General features: G+C 34.8%; 3 protein-coding genes across 3 annotated transcripts; 1 reads left to right on the top strand and 2 right to left on the bottom strand.

Annotated features, from left to right (window-relative positions):
* Positions 1–2,290: 2,290 nt before the first annotated feature.
* LOC120250690 (uncharacterized protein C594.04c) lies at positions 2,291–5,118 on the top strand. Its single transcript, XM_039259523.1, has 3 exons — positions 2,291–2,546; positions 2,631–2,894; positions 4,468–5,118. The coding sequence occupies exons 1-3, from the start codon at positions 2,325–2,327 to the stop codon at positions 4,945–4,947; spliced, it is 966 nt and encodes a 321-aa protein (XP_039115457.1). The 5' UTR covers positions 2,291–2,324; the 3' UTR covers positions 4,948–5,118.
* A 97-nt stretch (positions 5,119–5,215) lies between these two features.
* LOC120250692 (enolase-phosphatase E1-like) lies at positions 5,216–6,043 on the bottom strand. The gene is made up of 2 exons (XM_039259524.1): positions 5,646–6,043; positions 5,216–5,573 (listed from the first exon to the last, which is right to left on the bottom strand). The coding sequence occupies exons 1-2, from the start codon at positions 5,763–5,765 to the stop codon at positions 5,289–5,291; spliced, it is 405 nt and encodes a 134-aa protein (XP_039115458.1). The 5' UTR covers positions 5,766–6,043; the 3' UTR covers positions 5,216–5,288.
* A 4,209-nt stretch (positions 6,044–10,252) lies between these two features.
* On the bottom strand, positions 10,253–11,941 carry LOC120284150. Its single transcript, XM_039290945.1, has 3 exons — positions 11,441–11,941; positions 11,240–11,316; positions 10,253–10,967 (listed from the first exon to the last, which is right to left on the bottom strand). The coding sequence occupies exons 1-3, from the start codon at positions 11,939–11,941 to the stop codon at positions 10,253–10,255; spliced, it is 1,293 nt and encodes a 430-aa protein (XP_039146879.1).
* Positions 11,942–24,103: the final 12,162 nt, after the last annotated feature.

Below are 24,103 nucleotides of genomic sequence, written 5' to 3'. Positions count from 1 at the left end.
ATATGCCCTTATATATATCATGTTTTAGAAGGTGTTTTTAATTGTTTTGATTTTTTTATTACATTGTTGTTCTTATGCAAAAAGAAATAATTGTTATAGTTAACTTCTTTTATTGGAATTATTTTTAATTTAATTTGTAATTAATACTATTAGTTAATAGCTAATTAATGATATTATTACTTAAATCTAAAAAATTAGAATGAAATTATAGTATTATAAAGTTAAATATTTATTTTTGATAATTAATTATTTATATTTTTTAATATTTTTAAAAGATATAATTAAAAATAACTCATTATTATATATACAATAGTATTTGTTTTGCATCAAGGGCATAAGTGTCATTTTATCATATTTACTTTCTGTACTTTTCCCATTCCCAATAAATTATACTCTCCAAACATTACCAACCAAACACATTCTTTATACTCACTCCTATTTCACTCCCCCTCATGTCACTCCTATCCCATTCCTCCCTAAATCCACTCCTGACAACCAAACGCCCCCCTAGAGGTGCTAAGTGGATAGAGATAAGGGAACTGTTCTACATCCTCTATTGTGGTCTTTATAAGGAATTCTTTCTTTCTTTTTTTATTCTTTTGAGATGTTTCTAGTTAAACAGCTAATGATTTCTAAGCTTAAAGTTATAAGAAATCAAATTTCCTTTGATTTTCCAAAAAAAAAAACTTCCGAGTAATATTTAATCACACAAATAATTTGAAATAGAATATATTTGAACAAATATATAAACCTATAGGTCTATCAAATATGTTATGGCTAAGAGCAAAATAATGCAGAATTATCACAATTAACTTTGATGACTCGAGTCATAATATAGAATTTTCTTAATTAATATTAATAACTTGAGTTAAAATAGTATAAACTGTAATATACATGAGATCTAGTGAAAGTACTTTTATAGCAAAGTATATCATCATAATTTTTCTTGTAAGTTTTGTTATTTGTTTTTTTTACTTCAATTAGCCAAATATAATTATGTGGTCACTTATAATTAGTGGTACTTGATTAACTATAGCTAAAATCCAAATCAAAAGATACTTGAAAATGCCTATGATGAATAGAATACATTGCAAAGTTGTGTCCAAAAGTATTTCTCATTTCCTCCCTTCTTATTTAGTCAATCTATCTCTTCGGATAAAAAAGACTGTGATTAGATGAAATGATGATGATGATGATAATCCATGTGTTTTTAAAACAAAGTTCTATTCATCTTTCTCTTTGATCATGCATGATTTTTGTTTTGTTTTGTTTTGTTTTATTTTATTTTTTTAATTCAGGTATTTCCAAGAGCTTAACCTCCAAACTAAAACTCTTATCCCGAAGAAGAAAAAAAACAAACTGTTTTCCTAAGTGCTTGAGCTAGGGATATTTGGCTTCATTACCTCAGAGATTCACTTTCCCACCTAAGGTGGTTAATCATCCATATTTGGATGTAACGGATCATATCATGCCACGTTATCTAAGTTTAATGATTTTTATGAAGCTTAATGTCCAATGTATAATCTCCCACACTAAGCCCCCACAATCCACATTGCCTTTGTGATTAAAAATCTATTCCCGCCGCTCAAACCTGCTTCTTTTCACTAGTAAATAGAAAAAAAATAAAGACTTCAAGTCATCATTAGGAGTGCACAAGATTAAAATACAAATGCAAAGATGGATGGCATCATTGAATCACATCACTCCACCTTGGCCTCTTAATTTATAAGAAAGGCACTCTTGTTGGAATGATGAGTAGAATTTATTATCAGATAAAAATAAGCTTCTTTTTACTATTTAATACTTTGGTAATAAATATCAAATTTTAATTAATAGAAAAGATATATTAAAGTAAATTACAGAAATATATAACATTATTATGACCAGAGTTTGAATAGAGGTTGTGCGCAAGTGGTTTTAGCGGCCTATATATGTGCAGACCTCATCCTCACTTACTCTGTCGAAACTTGTGTATGCCCTGTTTTTTTTAGACACTAAGCAACAATCACCTCCATTTAAGATTAATAGTCAAGGACGTGCATTGATGTGAAGCGCATCCGTAAGCTCAACGATATTATGCTTTCACCTTACGTAGATTTTGAGATTTCGGGTCTTCTTAAAACAAGAACTTTATGTAAGAGACCCGGTACCAATAGACTAAAAAGCTGTTGGTGCCCCTATTTTTCTTAATAGCAGCCGCTGATTTTAGTAAAATAAATAAATAAGAATAATTATGAGGTTTTGAGGGGTATAAGTGCAAAACACCATCTCTACTGTTATAAGGCCCGCTGCAAGCCCTACTCCGAGCTCGCCGGTCTTCCGCCATGGCAGCTCGCAACCTCAAGAATGCCACCATCGCCCTCCTCGTCCCTCTCCCCTCAATCGTCTTCTTCCTCTTTTTCATCCATGCCCATTCCGACGCGGCTGGAGGTAACTCCGTCTTTAGCTGGTGTTACAACCATCCTTTCCTCCTCGCCAATGTCCTCTTCTTCTTCAACGTCAATGTACTCTTCTGGATCATTGGCCTCATTCAATCCAACAACTGGGTGAGATTCTCAGTCTTATTCCCTCTTCTTTCTTTTTCTCGGTTTTGGCCGCAAGGTGTTTGATTGATTGTCTCTGTGGTGTAGATGATTGATTTGTATTGGACTGTGATCCCGGTGATGCTGGTGCACTACTACGCGAGCCATCCAATGACGGTGAAGGATGGGCTGAGATCCGTGGTGGTGATTGGGTTGACATGGGTGTGGAGTGTGAGGTTAACTCACAACTATTTTAGGAGGGAGAAGTGGCAGTGGGGTGAGAGAGAGGACTGGAGGTTCAATGAGATGAGGAGGCAGTATGGGAAGCAATGGTGGTGGGTTTCCTTCTTCGCCGTCTATTTTTCACAGCAGGTAATGCCATCAAGATCAACACTTTCATTGTGTTTTATATGTATGCTTATCACTGTTCATGGATTTTTGACGATATTGTGATTTATATTGTTATTATTTTTTAGCTCTTTTTTACACTAATTTATTGTCCTTTTGGATTCCAGTAGTCCTGGTTAAATGCAGAATCATTGATGAAATCATCAAAATTTTAGTTAAAATTTCTTCTTGTTTTAATTTTTTGAACTATTGAACTTGCTAGAGGTAATGCCTACCTTCATAATTTATGGTCCCATTCTTGAAGATTTTTTTTGCCTGCATTGGTTGGCTTTGGTGGGGCAAAAGCTGTTTTTTTGTTAGAAGAGTTCTCAACATGTATCATAGCTTTAATATTTAATTTTCACATTTCGTAATATTGAAACGAATGTGTTTTCTAAACGCACCTCTTAACTTCAACATCTGTTCATCCCTACTTTCTGATTACCTTTCTTGATCTATCTATACTAGCTTAATTTGTTAAGTATGTGGTTTATCCATAGTTTAGAAAAGAGTTGTTTATTAATGAGTTCAGTGTTGTTAAGGCGTGCGCCTAGGCATGCCTAGGCCCCCAGGCGCAACACTAAACCTCCTTAGCGCCTCTAAGGGTCTAAGGCAAGGCGCTTTTAGTTAGGTGAGGTTTTTTGCGCCTTATTGAAGCCCAAGGTGCAAAAAAGGCGCGCTTAATTGAAAAACTATTGGTTTCCTATTATTTAAAAGATCCATAGTTTAGTAGGCATTAATAATTGAAAAATCTCTAAGTCTATGAAAAGAATAGAATCTAATAACTAAGCAATAAATATTTCATTATTTTATACGAATCCTCATAGATGGCTATGATTCTGAACAAAGAAAAGAAGATGAAAACATGAATTTAGGGTTTGACATTAATGATGATGATTATTAGCTGCTTATGATTTTACAAATAGAATTTTGACTTTAAGATAAAACAAATTTGTTAATATTAGAGTTTAAGGCTTTAAGATTTCTATTTGTCTATGACTCTTATCATATACCATATATATATATATATATATATTCTTTATGTGTGTGTGCCTTACTTCGATCAGGCGCTCGCTTTTTTTGCGCCTTGCGCCTCGGGCGATAAAAGGGTCCTAGCGCCTCGGATGTGCCTTGTGCCCTTAACAACATTGAATGGGTTGCACATCACAAGCTTAAAAGTTGAAGTTTTTAGTATGTGTGAAAGAAAGGAAACAATAAGTAGGAGGTGACATGATACTTCACTCAGGGAGCAGATTAGCTTTAGAAACTAGTTTTATACCAAATTTGATGTTCTCACTTGGAGAGCAGGCATTATTTTCGGCTCCAATTCCAGAAGCATGTAGAGTGAGGTGTGAATACTTTCTTTCAAAGGTTCTTTACACACCTTAAAAGATGCCTTCTTTGCATGTTTCATTTGAGAAAAAAAAAAGTAAGTTTTTTACTCTCCATTACTAGCTTCTGTTCATACAATATAGATCTTTAAAGATTCCTTATTTGCATGTTTCATTTGAGGAATATCTTGAAATATTAACCTAAGATGCTATCTTGTTCATGGCAGATTTTTCTGATCGGCATATGCTTGCCTATGTATGCTATTCATATGAGCAACAAACCCTGGGACAGGTGGGATTTCCTTGCTACAGTTGCTTGCATAATAGGGATAGTTATAGCTTATTATGCAGACACACAACTCCATGATTTTGTACAAAAAAATGAAAGATTAAAAGAGCTTGGTGCACCCACGGTTCCTAATCTTGACAAAGGCTTGTGGAGATATTCTCGCCATCCAAACTACTTCGGGGAACAATTATGGTGGTGGTCTCTAGCCGGTTTTGCATGGAATTTAGAACAAGGATGGATGTTTATCGGGACATTTATCAATACTCTGTGCTTGGCATATGTCACCGTGTTGGTTGAAAAGCGAATGTTAAAACAACAACATAGAGCTGAAGCCTACGGGCGCTACCAGAAGTCAACATCGGTTTGGATTCCTTGGTTCAGGTCTGCTATCAAAGATTCAAAAGCGAAGACCAGTTGAGAAGATTTGCTTGCCATTTGTAATTTCTTCTCAGGCTTCAATTTCACTTGACTTTGCACTATTAAATCTTTATAACTGTTTGACAATGTGTTATTTGTGTCGCTTATGGTTTATGTGGAATAAATATGAAACTCATCAAGCCTTTCAATATAAACAACCTGTTTTTGTAAAGCTGTTTGTGGTTGTGATGTTTATAGTGCACATATTCTACTCAATTGACAGGCAGATATCAATCAAAATGCTACATTTAAGTGCAGATCGCATACATGGAATCGAACGATAAACCACAGGTACTCAAAGCAGATTTCAGTCCTTCCTTATTTGCCAATGAATTCAACTTATTATGCCTTCTTCTCCTCAGCAGGCAGTTCTTCAACCTTCTTTGCCGTCACCACCTCCGCAACAGCAGCCTCCTCTGCCACCACCTCCTCAGCAGGAGTGTTCTCCGCTGGCTTGGCAGTTTTCTCCTCATCAGCATTGGCCTCCACCTCCGCCGGAGCCTCAGGTTTCAGCTCGCTGATCTCTGGAGACAGTTTTCCGTCCTCAGGCTCTGATTTGGATTCTTCAGGCTTTGGCTCAGAGAGATCCACCAGCAATGGCTCTTCCTTCTCCTCCTCAGCCTTTGTCTGCAATTTTAAAACAAATGAAATGAGAAATCAAAACCTTTGCTGTGTCTAAAGCTTAATCTATGTTTGTACCTCTGCAGGAACATTTTCTTCGACCTGCTTCACCTCAGGGGCGGCCACTGAGGCTTCAACCGGGAGCTCCTCTGTTTTGTGGCCATCCAGCTCCTTAGGTTTGCTTGCACAGCCGCCCATTGCTGCTGGTGAAGGGGGTGCTTGGGTGCAGGGAGAATGGCAATGGAGATGATGGATCAGAGCTGTTTATATAGCTAATGCAGAGTAAGATAATGAATGGTTAAGGGAATAGAGGCTAATTTTAGTATTGAAATTGATGGTTTAGAGACAAGGATGATTGGAGGGAGTTTAGACCCTTTCAAGTGGACAGTTAATGTTAGATATGTTTTGTGGAAAGATGAAAGGTCGGTATTGTTAGTTATATTTAATGTAAGGAAAACACTTGGCTTCTGATGTGATTGGTGTGATTAAAGTTAAAAATAAAAAAGAACAGGGAAAAAATAATTTTTTTTTTAAATATGAAAGAAAAATATGTTCAAGTTATCTTTTATCTTTGAAGCCCAACTTAAAAACCTTAAGCCCATAAAGAAATATAAAAGATTAAAATAAAATTCAAGAACTATGCCTTGGAATGAATTCTGAATTCTTTGGTATTATTTTTGAGATGGGTTTTCAGATGGTCTTATAGTTTTTAAGAAAGGTTATATCTTCCTAAATATTTTTCCCATATTCTTTACGGGGAAGTACCAAAAAAACCCTCTAAACTTTCAATTTTTCTTTTTAATCCCCCTAACATTTGTGTTTCCGCAGGGGTCCTTCCTTTTTGTTTAAATTATTTTTCAGCCCAAAGCAGATAACGGGCTTGACGGAGGCGTGAAGTGGGATGTGAAAAGACGTTGCTGCCCCTGAGAGAGTTGAGTGCTGTGAAATTTATTGAACCAGTGTGAGAAGACGATTTTACCCCCACTTTTCGTTGGGAACCGCTCGCGATGTTTGGTAATTGGACAGTGAAACCTCGGGAGTCGGGAACGAAACCCTTCCTTCTGCCAAAGGTCACATCCTCTCGCTTTCTTCTTATATCGATGAACGCCGCCGAAGTCCTTTTTTCCATTCATCTTCTTTCTTGCGAAACCTCGTCTTCGAGATCTCCGGCGATTTTCATCCCCGGTTTCCACTTGTTGACGAATTTCTTTGGCAAAGATCTCCGGCGAGTTTGTGTGAAAGATTGGCGAGTCACCTCCACGGAAAAAGGTAGCACGAAGGTGAGAAGACATATCTAATTGCCCTGGAAGGAGGGTTATCTGAGTGGGTTTCCCTATTTTCTGTGTAATGTGCGATTCATTTGATAATATCGACATTGTTGTGTAAAGTTTCTTGCTTTTCCTATGCATACTGTCTGGTTTGTTGTGTAAAAATGATACTTATCTGTTAGTGATTGAGTTTGTGTTTGTTTTTTTTATATAGATCAGAAGATGGCAAAAATACTTGTTAATGCTCGGTGTTATCTGAGCCAAGTTGTTGAAACCATTGAAGATTTGAAAAAACTAATAAACAGGCGCCATTGGGATATACAACGCGGTACGCTGTTTGCCCATTTTATGGACATCGCTCCCGTGTTGCAAGAGAGAGGGATTCTCGATGCGGTACTGCAGTTGTACGATGAGAACCACCAAATGTTTAAGATAGGACAAAGCATGCTTCCGTTCAGATTAGAAGACGTCGCTCTCATCCTAAGCCTCAGTTGCCATGGAGATGCTGTCTCTTTCAAGCACGTGAGAGTCCAGTTGGATTTTGAGAAGAACTTTCTTCATAAAATGCACAACCGTCACCGAGATGTAATCAAAGATAGCCTACCGAGAATTGTGCGCAGAAAACACGACGATGAGGAGACGTTCGTGAAGCTACTTGTGGTGTACTTCATGACGACGATTCTATTCGCCAATACTTGTCTAAATGCACCACCATTCGTGGCAAGGTACACCGACGATTTGGGGTCACTAGGCCGTTATGCATGGGCGCACGCTACTCACAAGTGGATGATGGAAGACATCCCTACGACAGCCGGCCGTGTCAAACTTCGTTGTAAAGGAAACTGCCTTAGTGTAGGGTATTTGAGAGGCTGTTCCATTGCTCTCATTATTTGGTTTTATGAGGTGACGGGTAGTGTCAAGAAACAAAGAATAGGCAAGACACCCCGTATCATGTGCTATGGGGATTCCAGTTTCATCAAGTCGGCGTCTATCGAGCCACTACTGAACTCAATCAAAGGGAGAAAAGTAAGGAAATCCTATTATTGTCTAAAATGATTGGTGATTTTATGAATGTGTTATTTCTAGTGTTTGCAATGCTGTACATGTGTATAAAATTGTGTTCCTGTGTATAGTATCATTTTCATGTGTATGATATACTTTTCCTATGTATATTTTTTGTTTTCTGTGTATATGATATAATTACTGTGTATAACTTTTACCAATGTTCTAGTGTTATGATGCCTTGTATTTATTTGGCAGTTCTCCGAACTTCTGCTAGCTAATGACGAGGAGAATATGTTAGTTGGTATTGTTAAGCGTCATCAGGAGCAGAACCCTGTTAGATCATCATAATCGGCCTACGATACAAGGCAGTCCCGCCGACAAACAAGGCCCCCGGCCGCTAGGAAAAAATCAAGCCCTGAGCCAACAAAGAAGCGACGCCAGAACCAATCCCCTTAACCACCCCTCAAGAAATTGGCCGTCAACAATCACCGGCAGAAAGACATGGGGAGGTTCCGCAAAGTAATGATGAAATGCGGCAATTATTAAATCAAGTCTTATCAGAGTTCCGTGACATGCGAGCTCGTATAGACGAGCGTGAACGTGAAGATGCAAAGCGGAAAAGGTCTGACTCATCGTCACCGCCTCAGGATTCAGTCTCCCCTGTGAAGGTAACTGAGATCAGGTGGCCCCCTTCATCAGGACCGTCCCCTAGTCCTGACGTTAGGTTCAAAAAGGTTGCACGGCTTTGGAAAAATCAGTTCTACATAGTACAATATGAAGTATACGGGCGATGCAGACATCCCTGCACAGTATGATGAAGCCGATGCGGAGGATGTTCAAGTCCCACCAGCAGCTACTCAGGAAGAAGAGCCACAAGCTGCATCACAGGTCCTCGCTTCTCATCGCTCCGTCGGTAGTGACGAAATTCCCATTCCTAAAGCCGGAATAGAAGAGACAGAAGCTGCATCACAGGCCATGGATGAAACTCCGCTGGATGTCCCGCCTCCTGAAGCCGCAGCATACACCAAGATCACAGTCGAGGCCGAAGATGGTCCCCAAAAATGCGTTACACGACGCATGGCTGCGCAAGACAAACATCAAAACAGTCCATCTCTTAAAAAAGTTCCACCAAAACGAGCCCTAGCAAAGAAGACACCGCCTAAACGGGTTTCACCAAAGAGACCCCCACCGAGAAAGGCTCAACCAAGGAGAGCTACAAGGAGTAAGGGCCCAGTACAGAAGAACAAACCTGCTGAAAAGGTTTCCATCTCGAGTGACGAGCTGTAGACGTACTACTTCAATCCCTGAACTCTTTGAGAAAGGAAAAACCTGCAGAAGCACCGCTCGCAATGGTCACATACCAGCATCAACAAGAAGGGCAGCCGTACTTCGAGGAGCAAAAGGAGGCTGACACTGTCTTCCTACCACAGAAGAAGTCCTACCAGGGTTGGGGAAGGCTCAAACAATTTGAAAAGGCAGCACTCTCCATCTTCCTCAACACAAGTGTCGACAGGTACTATTTCATGTGTATATTATATTTTTAATTGTGTATATTTACAATTTAATGTGTATAAATCTTGTGTCATGTGTGTGTATTTAAGTTACTGTGTATATATTTAGTTTACTGTGTTAATATTTACTTTTGTGTGTATATATTTGATTTCGTGTGTATAAATATTGGTACCTGTGCGTATGCATATTTATGTTCGGTTGTGTGTTTCTTCTGTGCAGCTCTGTCATCTGGAGGGATGATACTGACCACGGGTATACCACTCGTGCCCATGTGTTCATCCTCCTTGATGGGAAGGAAAATATCCACGATGATGTATTGGAGACCCTCGTACTCATACTCCGTGCTGAATTGCTAACAAATCTTTTGGCATTCAAGAGACGTGGCGTTTTAAGAGATGGGAAGGAAATATTTATTGCTCCTTGGCTCTTGCAATACAGAAATTGCAATTCGTAGTGGAACAGGCGTTGTACATGATGGAAGATGTCATATACGGGCACCAAACAGCTGACATTATACTTATGCCAATCCTACTTCATGGTCATTACCATCTGCTCGTTTTGGACAATGAGAAGCAGAAGTACATGCACCACTCCTCAGTCATCTCCGACATTTATGATTCTGATGCCATGGACATGGTCAGTGCCGATAATATCTTATAGAAATATGATATGCTTTGATATGGCTTCTATTTAGTGACTAATAGGGTTCATTAAACTATTCAGCGGGATCTTTTCGAACTATGCCTGGAGGTAAACACTAAAAGTAATCCATTTTGAGACCTCCCACTTGAGTATGTACGGGATTGCCCCCAGCAGGCACCCCGCACCGTTGATTGCCCGGTCTATTGCATGCAGTACATGGAGCAGCTTCTTAACAGGGAAGAATTGTCCATATCACAATCAGACGTCCAAATCCTTCGGCTCCGATATGTCTCCCGTATACTTCTCGATGCGATGAAGAGGAAAATTATACCAAGCACTAGTGTGAAAAATGACACCACCGATGGTGAGAAGAATGTGGCTGGGGAGAAGGACATCCAAGCTTCCCAGGAAATAGAAGGTGAGGAGCCAGCCGGAGAGAAGGACAAGGACAGTCAAGGTGAGGAGGCCGCCTTCTATTTCACGGCACTGGCTACAATGTAATTCACGGACATCGAAGGCTTGTGACCCTATCCGCTCCCTTCTAAGACGTCCTGACTGTTTCATTGATATTAGTGGCCGAAGTCGTAGTTGACGATTTTCATCAGATGGCTTGTCACTGTCGGGAACAGGGGATATTGGATTTGCATACGCCCGATGATACCATTCCACTGTGAAGTAATCAGCAACATAAGAATGGATATTTGTGTCTATTTGCATAATCGCTACACATGCATGCTTGCACGGTAGGCCATGTACTTCCCACCTTCTACATGAACCGCTACGAGACTGGAGGCCGACCGCGTTGTTGTTATTGTCAATAACTTCGTATGTGTCATCAGTAGAACGACCAACTCTAAGGAAATGACTTTCATCAACTATTTGCTCAACCTTTTTTCGTATTTCAGGACAAAGGTGTGTACCCCAGTTGTTGCATTGTTCACGTCTTTCGGCTAACATATTCATAAGTTTAAACCTGCAAAACAATAGTTGCAGAGGAAATTTATTATATACACAGAAATATTTATTCGATACACATAAATAATAATTATATACACAAGAAACGTAATATATACACATGAAATATAGATTTATACACATTAATAATAATAGTTTACTCACAAAACAAAATATGTACACACGATACCTGTATAATACACATAAATGCTAATATAGTTCACGGAAACACATGATAATATCCGGTAGGTAACTGGTGACTAACCTAATAGAGTCAACCATGCATGTTACTGGTAGATGTCATGCCTCTTTAATCCAGGCGTTGAAGGACTCTGCCACATTCGAATACATCTCGCACCATCACATTCCTTTAAATAAATAGTTCGACCAATGATCAACGTTGAACTTATTCATCTACCAACCGTGTGCATTGGCTGATAGACATGCAAGTTCATGAACTACATCATCAACTCTTTAGAAGTGTATGCGTACGCAATTTTGACGATTACTGCCCAGCATTGCATTCGCAAAAGCTTTACCGAGGCCAGAGTTGGTCTTCATGAAGTTTGCCTCCAAATGTTGTAGGCAATAACCATGTGGTGATGAGAGGAAGACTCGCGCGATGGCATTGACTAAGCCCTTAGATCGATCTGATATAAATGCTATAATTTTATCATAGGTATCTTTACCGTATAAGGCCTCCCTAAGAGTAGTAAGAAACCAAGTCCAGTTCTCATCATTTTCATTGTCGACGATAGCAAATGCTACATGGAATAGGCCTTCATTGCCATCTTTGGCTGTGGCCCCTAGCAGAATCCCGCCATACTTGGCTAGTAAATGGGTTCCATCAATAAAAAGTAATGGCCTGCACCCGTGCTTGAACCCTAATAAACAAGCCCCGAATGAAAAAAAAGCATGCTTAAACCGCTCGCCATCATTTTCAATGGTTACAACGCTACCGGGATTTGTCGCGGATACTTTATCTGTGACCATAGAAGCAAGTCATAGCTACTAACCTCGCTACCGTGGATCGCTGACCTCACAACCTCCTTCCTCATCTAAGCGCTCTTGTATGGAAGACAAACACTGTGGTCACATAATATGTTTTTCTATATGTCAACAGCTCTGTATAATGGTGTTTCTTTTAATTTTTGCATGACACGTTCGGAAACCCACTTTTTGCTTGCTTTTGGATGGGCTGTCGTATCAATTCCTCTAGCACAAATGTGAGTTGCTTGTATTGTCTTCAGCCGGAATGTGCCATGAATTCCCTCTTTAGAAGCATGCACTCGCCATTGGCATTCCTGAGCAGCGCACCTTACAGTTACCCGAAGTTTGTCATTTTTTATAAATGTAAAGTCAAAATTTTTCCTTATAGCTATGATTCGCAGACAATCTTTAAAGTTGTCTGCATTCTGAAACTATTGGCCTACTTGTATAGTGGAACCATCATGGGAATCGGTAGACCCATCAATACTGCACGCCCCAGAAGAATTATGTTGGGAGAGAAAACTATCTCCATTGGGGTTGACGCTGTCTGACAACGACTCTCTGCGGTAAAAAAATACACACAATCAAAAGTATACACAATAAATGTATAGTATACACAGGAAACAAAAAGTATACATAGGAAATATATATTATACACGGGAAATTAAAATAAGATACATGAATATTGTATTATACACAAAAAACATTTTTAATATAGTAAAATATACTAATACACATGATATATTAACAAAGGAACACATAAACGATAAGTAACCAACAAAATCAGTGATTGTAGTATTACAATGGGATCAAGGAGGCCGAGTTTTCATCTACAGAGACACTGACATCCTCGATGATGATGTCCACAATAAATTTATTGAAATTATGGTATATATGACACATACATTAAAAATCAGCGTCAGACTCAATTGGGCAAAGCGTTTTGTATGCGTCAGGCGTTACGAACTTCACTTTCACTTCAGAAACATCTACCGCCCAACGAGCACATATCTCACCCATGACTGACTCCCACGAACTTAAAATGGTGAATTGAAGCACACGTCCTTCACCATTGTATCGCGCCACGGCGGAAAATGTTTCCATTGTTACTGACGCCTGCACAGAATTCCAAAAATGACAAAAGTGATTAAGCTTCATATATTACAGATGTAAAAGCGTGCTTAATTGGACTTAACAATAAGAAGAAGAAGAAGAAGAAGAAGAAGAAGAAGAAGAAGAAAACAAGATGAGCAAGATGACGAGAAGATGACGAAGATGAAGGTTAACAAGATGAAGTTTATGAAGAAAATGATGTAAAAGAAGGAGAACAATATGAACAAGACAAAGAAGAAGAACAACAAGAAGAGGAAGAAGAAGATGCCGAAGATGAAGAAGAAGAAGAAGAAGAAGAACAGCAACAACAACAACAACAACAGAAGCAACAACAGCTTACGTATAAATATCTTCACTCCAGCCGGCTAACTAAACAAGGTGAGAGACGAAGTTGAAGCTTCGACAACCAGACCAAGATGAAGAAGCACAACTTCAAGAACAATGGCAACGTTGAGAAGAAGGAGTGAAGTATTACCTTTTCTCTGACAAGGAAGCTGCATTGGATTGCTTGGCCATACTTTGCATTAAATCTGATGTGACTTGGAGGGAAATTTTTTGTCTTTTTTTTCATCTCACATGGTTACATGGCATTTGAGTCATTTTACCTCCACTTAACTGACGGAATTAACAGCAAGGGCTGAAACGAACATGTCTTAAAAAAAGAAGGATCTAATGGGAAACGAAATTGTCAGAGGGAATGCAGTGGAAGTTTCAAACAGTACAGGAACTTTTAGGTAATTTCCCCTATTCTTTAATATAAATTTCTTTTTTTTTTTTATGGCTCTCAACCTGTATACCATCTATATCTAGTGTTTTTTAGATAATATTGTTTAGTTTTATTAATTAAAAAAACATATGAACTAAGTTAATATTAAAAAATGCTCTGAATTTATAAACACTAGCAAGGGGCCGTTATTTAAGCTGCAGGTATATGTAAATATATAAATAATTATTTTTAATAAATTAAATAAACTAAAGATAAATATGTAATAAAAATAAAATTTAACATCAATATAAAAAAAATTGGGGAATGATTTGTTTATTAATCATTTTGGTTACTCACTTGCTTTTTATTTTTATTTTTTAAGGTTATCTAGGGTAAAGCTCTAATAGAATTCGATGTTGTGATGTTGAAGTTAAAACATAATTTTCTATTTTTAGTTATTTAGCACCATAAACCCTATAGTTAAGGGGCTTTTGTTGTATTGCTTTCTTTGAGAGGCTTATAGTAAAAATAAATCTCGTTTTTCAATTAAGTTATTATTTAAGTTTGGTCGTCAAGTTCTCATTAGCATATTTTAAATCCTCCATTTCATATTTAAGTCCATATAATTTTCTTTCACTTACATCTTTAATATTATAAATATTCTGAAGGTGCCTTATAGCCCGCAAAGCTGCCTCATTTTTAGCTTATTTCTTTAAATACGAATTAAATCCATATTACTCATTTTTTCCAGGCATGTCTTCAAATTTCACCTTTGCTACAAAACTTGGTCCATAATCTTGGCCACTTTTCTCATATTCATAACTTGTGGTGGTGATAACTTTAATTTTTCAAGTATTTCCTTCAATATTACTTTAAAGTGCGCCGTAACTACAACAAAATCTTAATTTTCAATTTTTTTCTTAAATTTTACATGCAAATAAATTCAATTATCACAATATTATAAACAATTATAAATGCAAAGAAAAAAATAATAATAATAAAATAAAAATAATTTCTTTATTTAGGTTTTAACATAAAAAATAAAGAATAATGTTTATTTTAAAATTATTTGTTTTAATAAAATTTTAATAAAATATTCATAAAAATAATTATCCAAATATAAACTCAGTTTTTATAAAAAAAAAATTGTTAAACTAATTAACTAACTATATATATATAATTTCTTTATTTAGGTTTTAACTATATATATATATATATATATATATATATATATATATATATATATATATATATACATATAAATAGCTTGATGTTCATGTTTAAACTATTTAGTTTAAAAAAAGAAATTTAAAAAATATCCAAAGATAAAATCAGATATAATAAATGTAAAATTTCAAACTAAATAAGAATATATGCATACCTGCCTTACAATTGTTTTTTAAGTTTGTTGCAAAGTGATTAATGGGTTCCTTGATTCCTTGATTATATATATATATATATATATATATAGAAAGGGAAAGTTTTAAATTTTTTTTTTTTAAATAACATCACTATTTATTCACGGGTGTACATTTATGTTAAATGATTCAAGTAGCTGTTGACTTTTGTAACCAATATTAATACCTTAAACCATATTAATGAACCTCTATCATTGTAGAATGCGTTGACATTGAAATGCATTCTTGGCTATATTTTGGACCATGTTTTGTATGTAAATGTGACACTCCATACATGAAAGTTAGTCTATGCAAAAAGACTATATTGTGCAGATAGGAATCCCTTAGAAGAATCGTATCATTTGATTGCACTGCCTTATCTTGTTCTTAGGATTTAAGGGATGCAATATTATATTTTAATCTGTTCAACAGTTTGAATTGGCATGCTATGGATGCATTATAAAATTCATTTATCGGATAAAATTATCTCGTAAATTGCTCATCAGTAATATAAATTTTTTATAATAATTTATTTTTTCAGTGTGACTGGGGAATTAACTTACTTATTTTTAAATTAATATTTAGATGAACATATAGAGCTATAAGCTTTAAGGTTATATTTTTATTAATAGTCAATCAAAGTAATAATATAATAAGATGTAGATCTATGTATTATGTAATGAATAAAAAACATTAAATTATCAATATGTAAATAATTATTTATAGCATAATTAAGATGCTCTAAAAAATAAAAATTACATCTAACTTAACATATATATATATATATATATATATATATATATATAATGATATCATAATAAACCAAATGATTGGTGTTGTATGAAAATTAAAATCAACAACCAACTACAAGCCTTGTTGACCTTTAGCCACCATTGTATTATCAAGCCATATGTTTAATTAACTAATGTATAATGTTTTTAAAAATGTAAGTATTTATTACACCCAATAAAACTAAACTGTTTTAAAATAATTTTAATATATTATTTAATTTTATAACTTTAACATTAGTCTCATTGGAGCAAACATAAATATCATCTTTTTTTTTAATATCTTTTTATGTTTTATTTATCTTGATGTTTTTTTCATTGTGGGTTGTTGAGTTGCCATTAAGAACATCCATCAATGAAGTTTTATAATATTATTTTTTTTATTATATTTGAAAACAAGTGAGCTTCATTAAAAGAGCAGTAAGATATATATATATATATATATATATATATATATATATATATATATATATATATATATATATATATATATTATTCTCCTAGGAAAGAACACCACATATAAAACAGTTTTTAAAAATTATTAATTAAATATAAAAATTCAAAATTATATATGATTTAATAATGAAATTAATTATTGTATTTCCCATAATAATTTAGTTATATAGAAAAAATAATCAATTGATTACTATATATTATTGAGAAAAATAAAAAAATATTTATGAAAATTTATTAATTTATAACACTCTTCCACTTGAATCATACTTAAAGTGCTAATATTGAATCATATTTGAAGTGTTAATGAAAAAAATAAAATATGTTTAAAGTGGCAATTTAAAAAATATGAAAACTTTGTTGTCGTTGAGAATCATTATCAGTATGCCATTATTTCAAAAGGATTTAACAGATATTTTCTTATCTTTAAATTTATTCAAGAAAAAATATTGAGATTATTTTAAAATATTTAATGTGAGTAATTGTGGATAAGAACATGTGATATGTGTTTTACCTTTCAAAGTAAAACCTTGTATCCATTTATTTATTTATTTTATCTATGTTCACCCTATCTAAATTTGGAAATTTTTAAAAATTATTATGAAACACAACAAAAAGTATTTAATATTTTTTTAAAATTACATTTATCTTTCATATCATTACATCTTTTTCATACCGATAACCTTAAAAAACAATAAATTTTATTTAAGCCGTTAAAAAAAGTAGGTTTAAAGGAGAATTATTTTTTATCAACGCAAAAAAAAACATGATTTATAATCCGAAAATATGAAAAATTTTGAATTTTCCTTAACACAATAAAAAAAAATCTGAGAAATTGTTAGGTTTTATAAGGAATGAAAATAAAGTTGTAATTTTAAAAAATTTAAAAATAAAAAAGGACTAAATTGAAAATATGAGTAGGAATGGATTTGCTTTTCAATAATTAAAAAACATTAAATTTTCATTAATTAATTTCATGTATGATTATTTTTTATGTATATTTTAAGTGACAATTATTAAAAAAGATGAAAGAAAAAATTAAATAGATCATCAAATTAAAAAAAAATGAGAAAGTTAGTATCACACCACACAAATAAAAAATCAAAATTAAAGAGAGGAATAATAATTTTTTACAATTATCAAATTTCATAGCAAACCTTAGATTTACAAATAGAAAATCTAATAACATATCATAGGGGGAAGACTTACAATTATATAGAGAGAATCTCATGGGACTACAAATAAAAACTTCTCGTTAGTTTTATTCTCTTCCTCCTCTACATCTAAAAGCAATAAACAAAAAAACAATAAACTTAAATCTTGAATTAAAATTCAAACAAAAAGATATTTAAATGAAAATAATGATCCTTGCAATCTTTTTCTCTCCAATCTAGTACTTATAGACAAAAAATAAAATAAATAAAATAAAATATTGAATCAAAATTCAATTGAAAAAAAACATTTGTTTGAAAGGAAATGGTAGTACCGGACTTGCATCTCTCGGTTCTGGCGTCTGCTTTGCGGTAGCATCAGACATTGAGTTTTGCTTCTTCCGAGCTTCTCTATTTTCAGACTTCTTCTTCCGAGCTGCTGATGGTGCCGGAGCTCTTCAGAGACTCTAGAAGCGTACCATTTGATGGGGAACTCCTCTTCATACAATTCAAGAAGCTAGTGGCGTGTTTGTTTGTCGAAGCAGAGATGCATCAGTAACCATCTGCTGGTGTATATTAGAAGCATAAACCAACCGGAACTTGAACATCTATAGCCGATAAGGCCGATCACTTGCAGTACGAACATGTACTAAACAATGAAAAGAAAACCCGACTATATGATCTTGATCTATTATCTTAAAATTCAAGAAAAAAAGAAACGAATGCAAAGAAGTTCTCACCATCGTTCTTGCTAAAAACAGAGAAGGGAAATAACATCTCAACGAAATTCAACTCGCTCTTCGCACAAGCCTACTCACCAAGTGGTGTCGAGAGCACCATGACAACAGGAGAGATCTCCTCAAGAAGAAGCTTCCTCAAGACTGAATTGATTGGATCCATCATGATTTGAGAGCAAGAATGAATGATGTCAGAGTCATTAGAGAGCAATCAGAGGCAAATTCGAAAGAAAGATGATAAATGCCAAGAAGAAGAACCTTTCTGAGAAGGTATAGATCCTGGAGATCGTTCCTCCTTCCGATCAGGTCCATCTTCTTTCTAGTCTTTCAATCTTCTTCTTATGGACAATAATGGTGGAGAAATGGGTCCTCATTTTTTTTAATTTTTTAATTTTTATATATTTGAAAAATATTTAAAAAGGTTTAGGATTCCTTCTCCTGTGGAACAACAAACCTATCATTTAAAATCAATCACTTATCAGTTTTTATGATCATGAAGGGATGAAATTAACATTGTGTATAGATGATAAAAAATAGTGCTCCAATAATATATAAGACTAACTAATAAATAATATATAAGGATTCATAAAATCTTGACAGCAATATTTTAACGGTTTTTATTTTGCATACTAACAAAAATGGTTATTATACATATACTATATGTAATATATATTATAGCAAAAATATGATTATTGTGTGGATCATATTTTCATATTTGTTATGCCTAAATAGATTAGTAGTATTAAATTTTTCTTTCCAAAACAACAAGTAATATGTGTAATTGTGATATATGTATTTGTAAACATGCACTTACCTATAAATATATATTATCCGTTAGTGTGTTTGTATTCTATTGCATGGTTGTTGCTTTCCTTATTTATTGGAACCTTTGTGTACTTGTAGATCGTATATTTCTTAAACTCTTCTTTCGGATTATGTTGTTGATTCTTCCCCTGCATTTCTTTGAGTTTCCTTACCTTGTATATATTGTGCAGTGTTATTGATTCCAAGGATTTTGTTAGCCTTGCAACAACACAAGGGTTGAGTGGTGGGGTATCTCTCCTCGAGTTGTGGCAATTATCGAGTCCTAGGGCCCACAGGTCGGCACGTGATATAATAAATATGAAATTTGGGGGTAGGTAGGTAGATTAAATAAATCACTACAACTTTTTAGTTTTAACTTTCTACAAATCCTGCCTCTATAACTTCCAAATTTAAGCCACAAATTCCAGCCACTTCATCATTATAACCTAAACTTTCACTCTCAAATAATTCTATGTATAACCATGTTTAGTTTTAGTTCAATCATTGCTTCTATCTTCCTATCTTGTATTGCCTTGGGCCATACCCTCTCCCTTACTTATAACAACCATCTTCAACTAAAGCCACACAACAATCAACTCTAAAATTTACAAATTGATTCCAAACACAATGAAGACATGAAAAAGTTTAACCATTCCCACACTCACTACAAGAAAACAGTCTCATCACTTACGGAATTTTCGTCACTGAAAACTACAATTCCGTCACTGATGATCAACAGCGACGGAACTGTCCGTTGGAAACGTTTGTTGGAAAATTTTGCGTCGGAAATATTTTTTTCCGTGGGTGATGCTAGAGTATCACCGACGGAATATTCTGTTAGTGAATCCAAAATAAAAACTGAAATTAATGATAAGAAAATACATATCACCGACGGAATTCAGTCGAGGATATACTCACTTCACCCACGGAATTCCGTCATTAAAAAATTATCACCCACGGAAATCTATATTTGAGTCTCTTCACCACCAAATGAATTCCGTCACTGATAGTGTATATCACCGACAGAATTCCGTCATAGATATACTCACTTCACCTACGGAATTTCATCGGTAATGATCTTTAACACCAACGGAATTCCGTCACTGATGTTGTGTATTACCCACAAAATTCCGTCAATAAATAATTATCTCCCACGGAATTAGGTATTCAGTCTCTTCACCACCAAACAAATTTTGTCACTGGTAGTGTATATCACCGACGGAATTCCGTCAGCGATACTACGCTTCACCCACGGAATTTCGTCGGGAAAGTCCTTTTTAACACCAGCGAATTTTTGTCAGCGATGTGGTGTATTACCCACGGATTTACGTCACTAAAAGAATATCACCCACGGAATCGGTCCCTTTTACATCCAAATGAATTCAGTCACTAAAAGCTCTTATATTATATTATTAATTATATTTATCACGCTTGATTTCCCACGAACCAATACATATAAGAAAATTCATATGGCAAACACACAATATTAAATCACTCAACATGTAATTAATTTCCCGTACCATACTTAGTGTACATACATCAGCGATAATTAACAAGTCTTAACAAGTACTAAACATAAAAAAAGCGATTACTATATGTATAGCATATATTAATACATTTAATATTCAAAGTGGTGGTCTACCGAGTGTCTTTTATCCCTGCGAGGTAGAGTTTGAGAAGGTCCTATTGAAGCATTTGTAAACATACGCGAGGATTAAAACATATCCATTATTTGTTCAAGATACTTCTTGATATCCACCGTATCAGCTCGCTTGCTTCTCTACTTTATCCTCCAAATTGATCATTACATCTTTCACAAGAGTCACTTCTTCACGTAAATTGTCAATTTCAAGCGGAGTTTGTTCACGTTCATGATTTGGAGCGACTACAAGCCGAGTATGATGCATCTCCGGCATTGATGGAAGTAGATATGAAATTCTTACCGCTGGGCGTGATTCCAAACCCATAGAAATGAGTGCGTGTAGTACCTTGCCCTCCAATTGCATCACACCAAACTTCGGGTCAAACTCGGGATGATTGGCTTCATCGAGGACCATACTTTTGACTCATTGAAGAAGTATAAAATTCCTATAAAAAATAACAAAACCAATTAGATCAACATATACATCAAAATTAATTTATAAACTAGCTAGTTGCAATTTCATCAATATACATATCAATGATCCTACATTATAACATGACAATAAAAAGTTGACAATAAAAAAAAATTGTGATGTAATAATCCCCATACAAGAAGCATATTCAGTTTTTGGCACAAGAAGCATGAACAAATAGAAATACATGCAATTGTAAGAAAGCATATGTAAATTCTCCTATATGGCCATGATGGAAAGCACACCATGATAAAATTCTATAAATACTATCTCTAAAAAAAAGTAGCACATTTATTCTCCAATAAAGTGAAAAGAAATATTAAGAACATAGACAACCACATAAGAAAAGAAGTGCATATTATCAAAGGCATACACTTACACATACATTCTTGGACTTATGATCAACAAAATCACCTTGACCTTTCTCACGTTTGTGGGTGCGGTTGAACAATTCTCCATAGGTTGATTTTCGGTTTAGTTGTTTTTCCTACATGACAATATTAAATAAGAGATTATAAAGACACGTGCTAGTAAAATTTAAAATATGAATTGTGTACATACCATCCTCTCCGCATGAACTATAAAAGGGATCGATCCACCGGTATGCTTGGTGATGCTTCCATCTTTCTCAGTCATCCTATTTCGCTTGCCATTAATTGATCGATTTTTCCATGCATCCGTAGACCACACATCACTAACCAATCGATCCCAAATGTCCAGTCGAATCCAACCTACATTGTAACCTTTGCACTTTGAAATTTCACTAACACCAAAATGTCTCATTGCCCGCTTCCTTTCTTCTTCCAACATACCATGCAACCGTTCCTTGCACGTAGTCTCCCAAATTGCTCTCACAACTTTTGCTTTCTCAATAGGCCACATAAATTTTCCCTACCAAATAAGACATGGGTAAAAATTTCACCATTAGATTATCATATTGCAGAAGTAGAACAAGACATTTCAGAATATCATAGAGTGTGAATTGGGCTATAAGATTAAAAAATAATATAATAATAATGTCAAAAGACCGTAATATTAAGAAATATAACAAGACATTTCAATCATTTTACTGTGTTCCTGATTTAGAGCTATGAATTCCACCCCTCTCATATAGTTAACTATAGTTTACTTTTAGAGTTATCTTAATGAATTTTTCATATCTATCCACATTACTTGGTAAATATCTTCAAGTGATCATGTATATACAATTGGAAAAGAAAACTAAATAAGCTCGAAATTCATGCATGAGATCATCGTTTATTTGTCCAAGTATCTTTTACATGCATGTTTGATAATTAAATCTTCAACTATAGAAATCATATTACCAAGACATAATCTTTTTAAACAATAAATACCCAAAAATAAACTGATGTGATTGGGATTAGAGTACTCTATTCTTTTTTATACAACCACAACTAAACAATTAGCTAATTTCTTTAACAGGGCAATAAACAATAACAGAGTCCCCAACCAATTATACTCCTGCAATAACAAGAAGTTAAACATAGGAGTTGCACTTCATGATATGAAAACATTGTCAATGTAAGCGCATGCATTATGTTATGTGTATAGCTTAAATACACATATGATTTACACCTTATTAAAATACCAAACAAGAGCATAACGGTAGCAAGAATCAAAGTTATGCAAAAAGAGAGAAATAAACACCTCAAATTTTGCCCACATCTCATCTTTGATAGCTTCAGGAACTTTCTTCCTGAAAATTTAGGGTCTACAAATTTCCTATCATCGTAAGAAAAAAAAAATAAGGAGGAATTAGGCCTATATTAGTCAAGTATGACTTTGGCACAAATAATGAAATTAACCAGTCAACTTACTCATCATGTAAAACATTAACCAACATTCGCTCATTTGGATTTGCCGGTGCGGGTATTTCTTTGTTGGGACCTCTTCGGCATTTGTTTTTCTCTATTTCAGGGGTGATATCATCATGATTTTCTTCAGCTGACATAGTAGGATCTTGTGTTTCTTCATCTTCATAGTTTGGCATTCGCGCAAGAATAGGTTGGTTCATCTCCTGTGGACTTTGTGAGGACGATTGATGCCGTCTGAACCATCCTTCCCATGCTACTTGACTTGGAAGTTCCTTAGCTACATTTGCTTCCAAAGATTTCTTTGTCTTGGATTTCTTCTTAGCTTTTGCTCGATGCATGATGTCTCTAATAGAACGAGAATATCACCATCTTAGTAAGAAACACGTGCATGTTAAGTACAATCGTAAGAAAGCGATCATAATGCTAATAAAAAGCTTTTAACAAGTACATCAAGACAATTGTCATTGGAACTTTCACCTATATGGATATCCATGCCTAATAAGCATTTCTAGATAGATCCGATATATATAATGCATGACAATGATACAAGAGATAGATAAATAAATATTCCAGCCTGCCAAAACACTATTTTCATCAATAGTGATTTCATTTCTTTGTTCCTATTTGGGAAGCAATAATGAAAATTACTAGGAAATTTGCTTGAGTAAAATAAAATAATACGATAAGTGTTTAAGATCACTTGCATGTGAGCGAATTAAAATACAAGCATAAGAGAAAAGTGAAAGCAAGGGACATTTATATAACATCAAAAGTTGATCTCTACTACAAGTGCACCAATATCTTAGTAGAAAGTATTAACAATAACAAACCCCAAGGATAACTTTCACCAAAAACATATAATATTTAATGATTTAATGATCGTCAGCTAACAGTCTAGTTGAATGTTCTTAGCCATCATCATCATCATTAATTGCCTCGTTGTCATCATCATCATTATCATCTAGATCATCATCATCATCATCATCATTGTGGGATCGAAAATACGCGCCCTGGCGTCATGTCAATGAAGAGACACCAGGCGATATATCGAATCACAAATGTTATTT

This window comes from Dioscorea cayenensis, chromosome 19 (assembly GCF_009730915.1).
Source record: "Dioscorea cayenensis subsp. rotundata cultivar TDr96_F1 chromosome 19, TDr96_F1_v2_PseudoChromosome.rev07_lg8_w22 25.fasta, whole genome shotgun sequence".
Taxonomy (NCBI): Eukaryota; Viridiplantae; Streptophyta; class Magnoliopsida; order Dioscoreales; family Dioscoreaceae; genus Dioscorea; species Dioscorea cayenensis.
Note: the sequence above shows the minus strand (reverse complement) of the source record. Positions and strands in the feature narration are given on the sequence as shown.

Bases quoted from the DNA above. Each gene is read 5' to 3' on its own strand.
- LOC120250690 (XM_039259523.1), top strand. From the start codon at position 2,325: ATGGCAGCTCGCAACCTCAAGAATGCCACCATCGCCCTCCTCGTCCCT. The intron at 2,547-2,630 runs GTGAGATTCTCA...TCTGTGGTGTAG, and splicing joins TCATTCAATCCAACAACTGG to ATGATTGATTTGTATTGGAC. The intron at 2,895-4,467 runs GTAATGCCATCA...TGTTCATGGCAG, and splicing joins CCGTCTATTTTTCACAGCAG to ATTTTTCTGATCGGCATATG.
- LOC120250692 (XM_039259524.1), bottom strand. From the start codon at position 5,765: ATGGGCGGCTGTGCAAGCAAACCTAAGGAGCTGGATGGCCACAAAACA. The intron at 5,574-5,645 runs GTACAAACATAG...TTAAAATTGCAG, and splicing joins AAGAAAATGTTCCTGCAGAG to ACAAAGGCTGAGGAGGAGAA.
- LOC120284150 (XM_039290945.1), bottom strand. From the start codon at position 11,941: ATGGTCACAGATAAAGTATCCGCGACAAATCCCGGTAGCGTTGTAACC. The intron at 11,317-11,440 runs GTACGCATACAC...ATTTATTTAAAG, and splicing joins GCAGTAATCGTCAAAATTGC to GAATGTGATGGTGCGAGATG. The intron at 10,968-11,239 runs GTAACATGCATG...ATTGTTTTGCAG, and splicing joins AAGAGGCATGACATCTACCA to GTTTAAACTTATGAATATGT.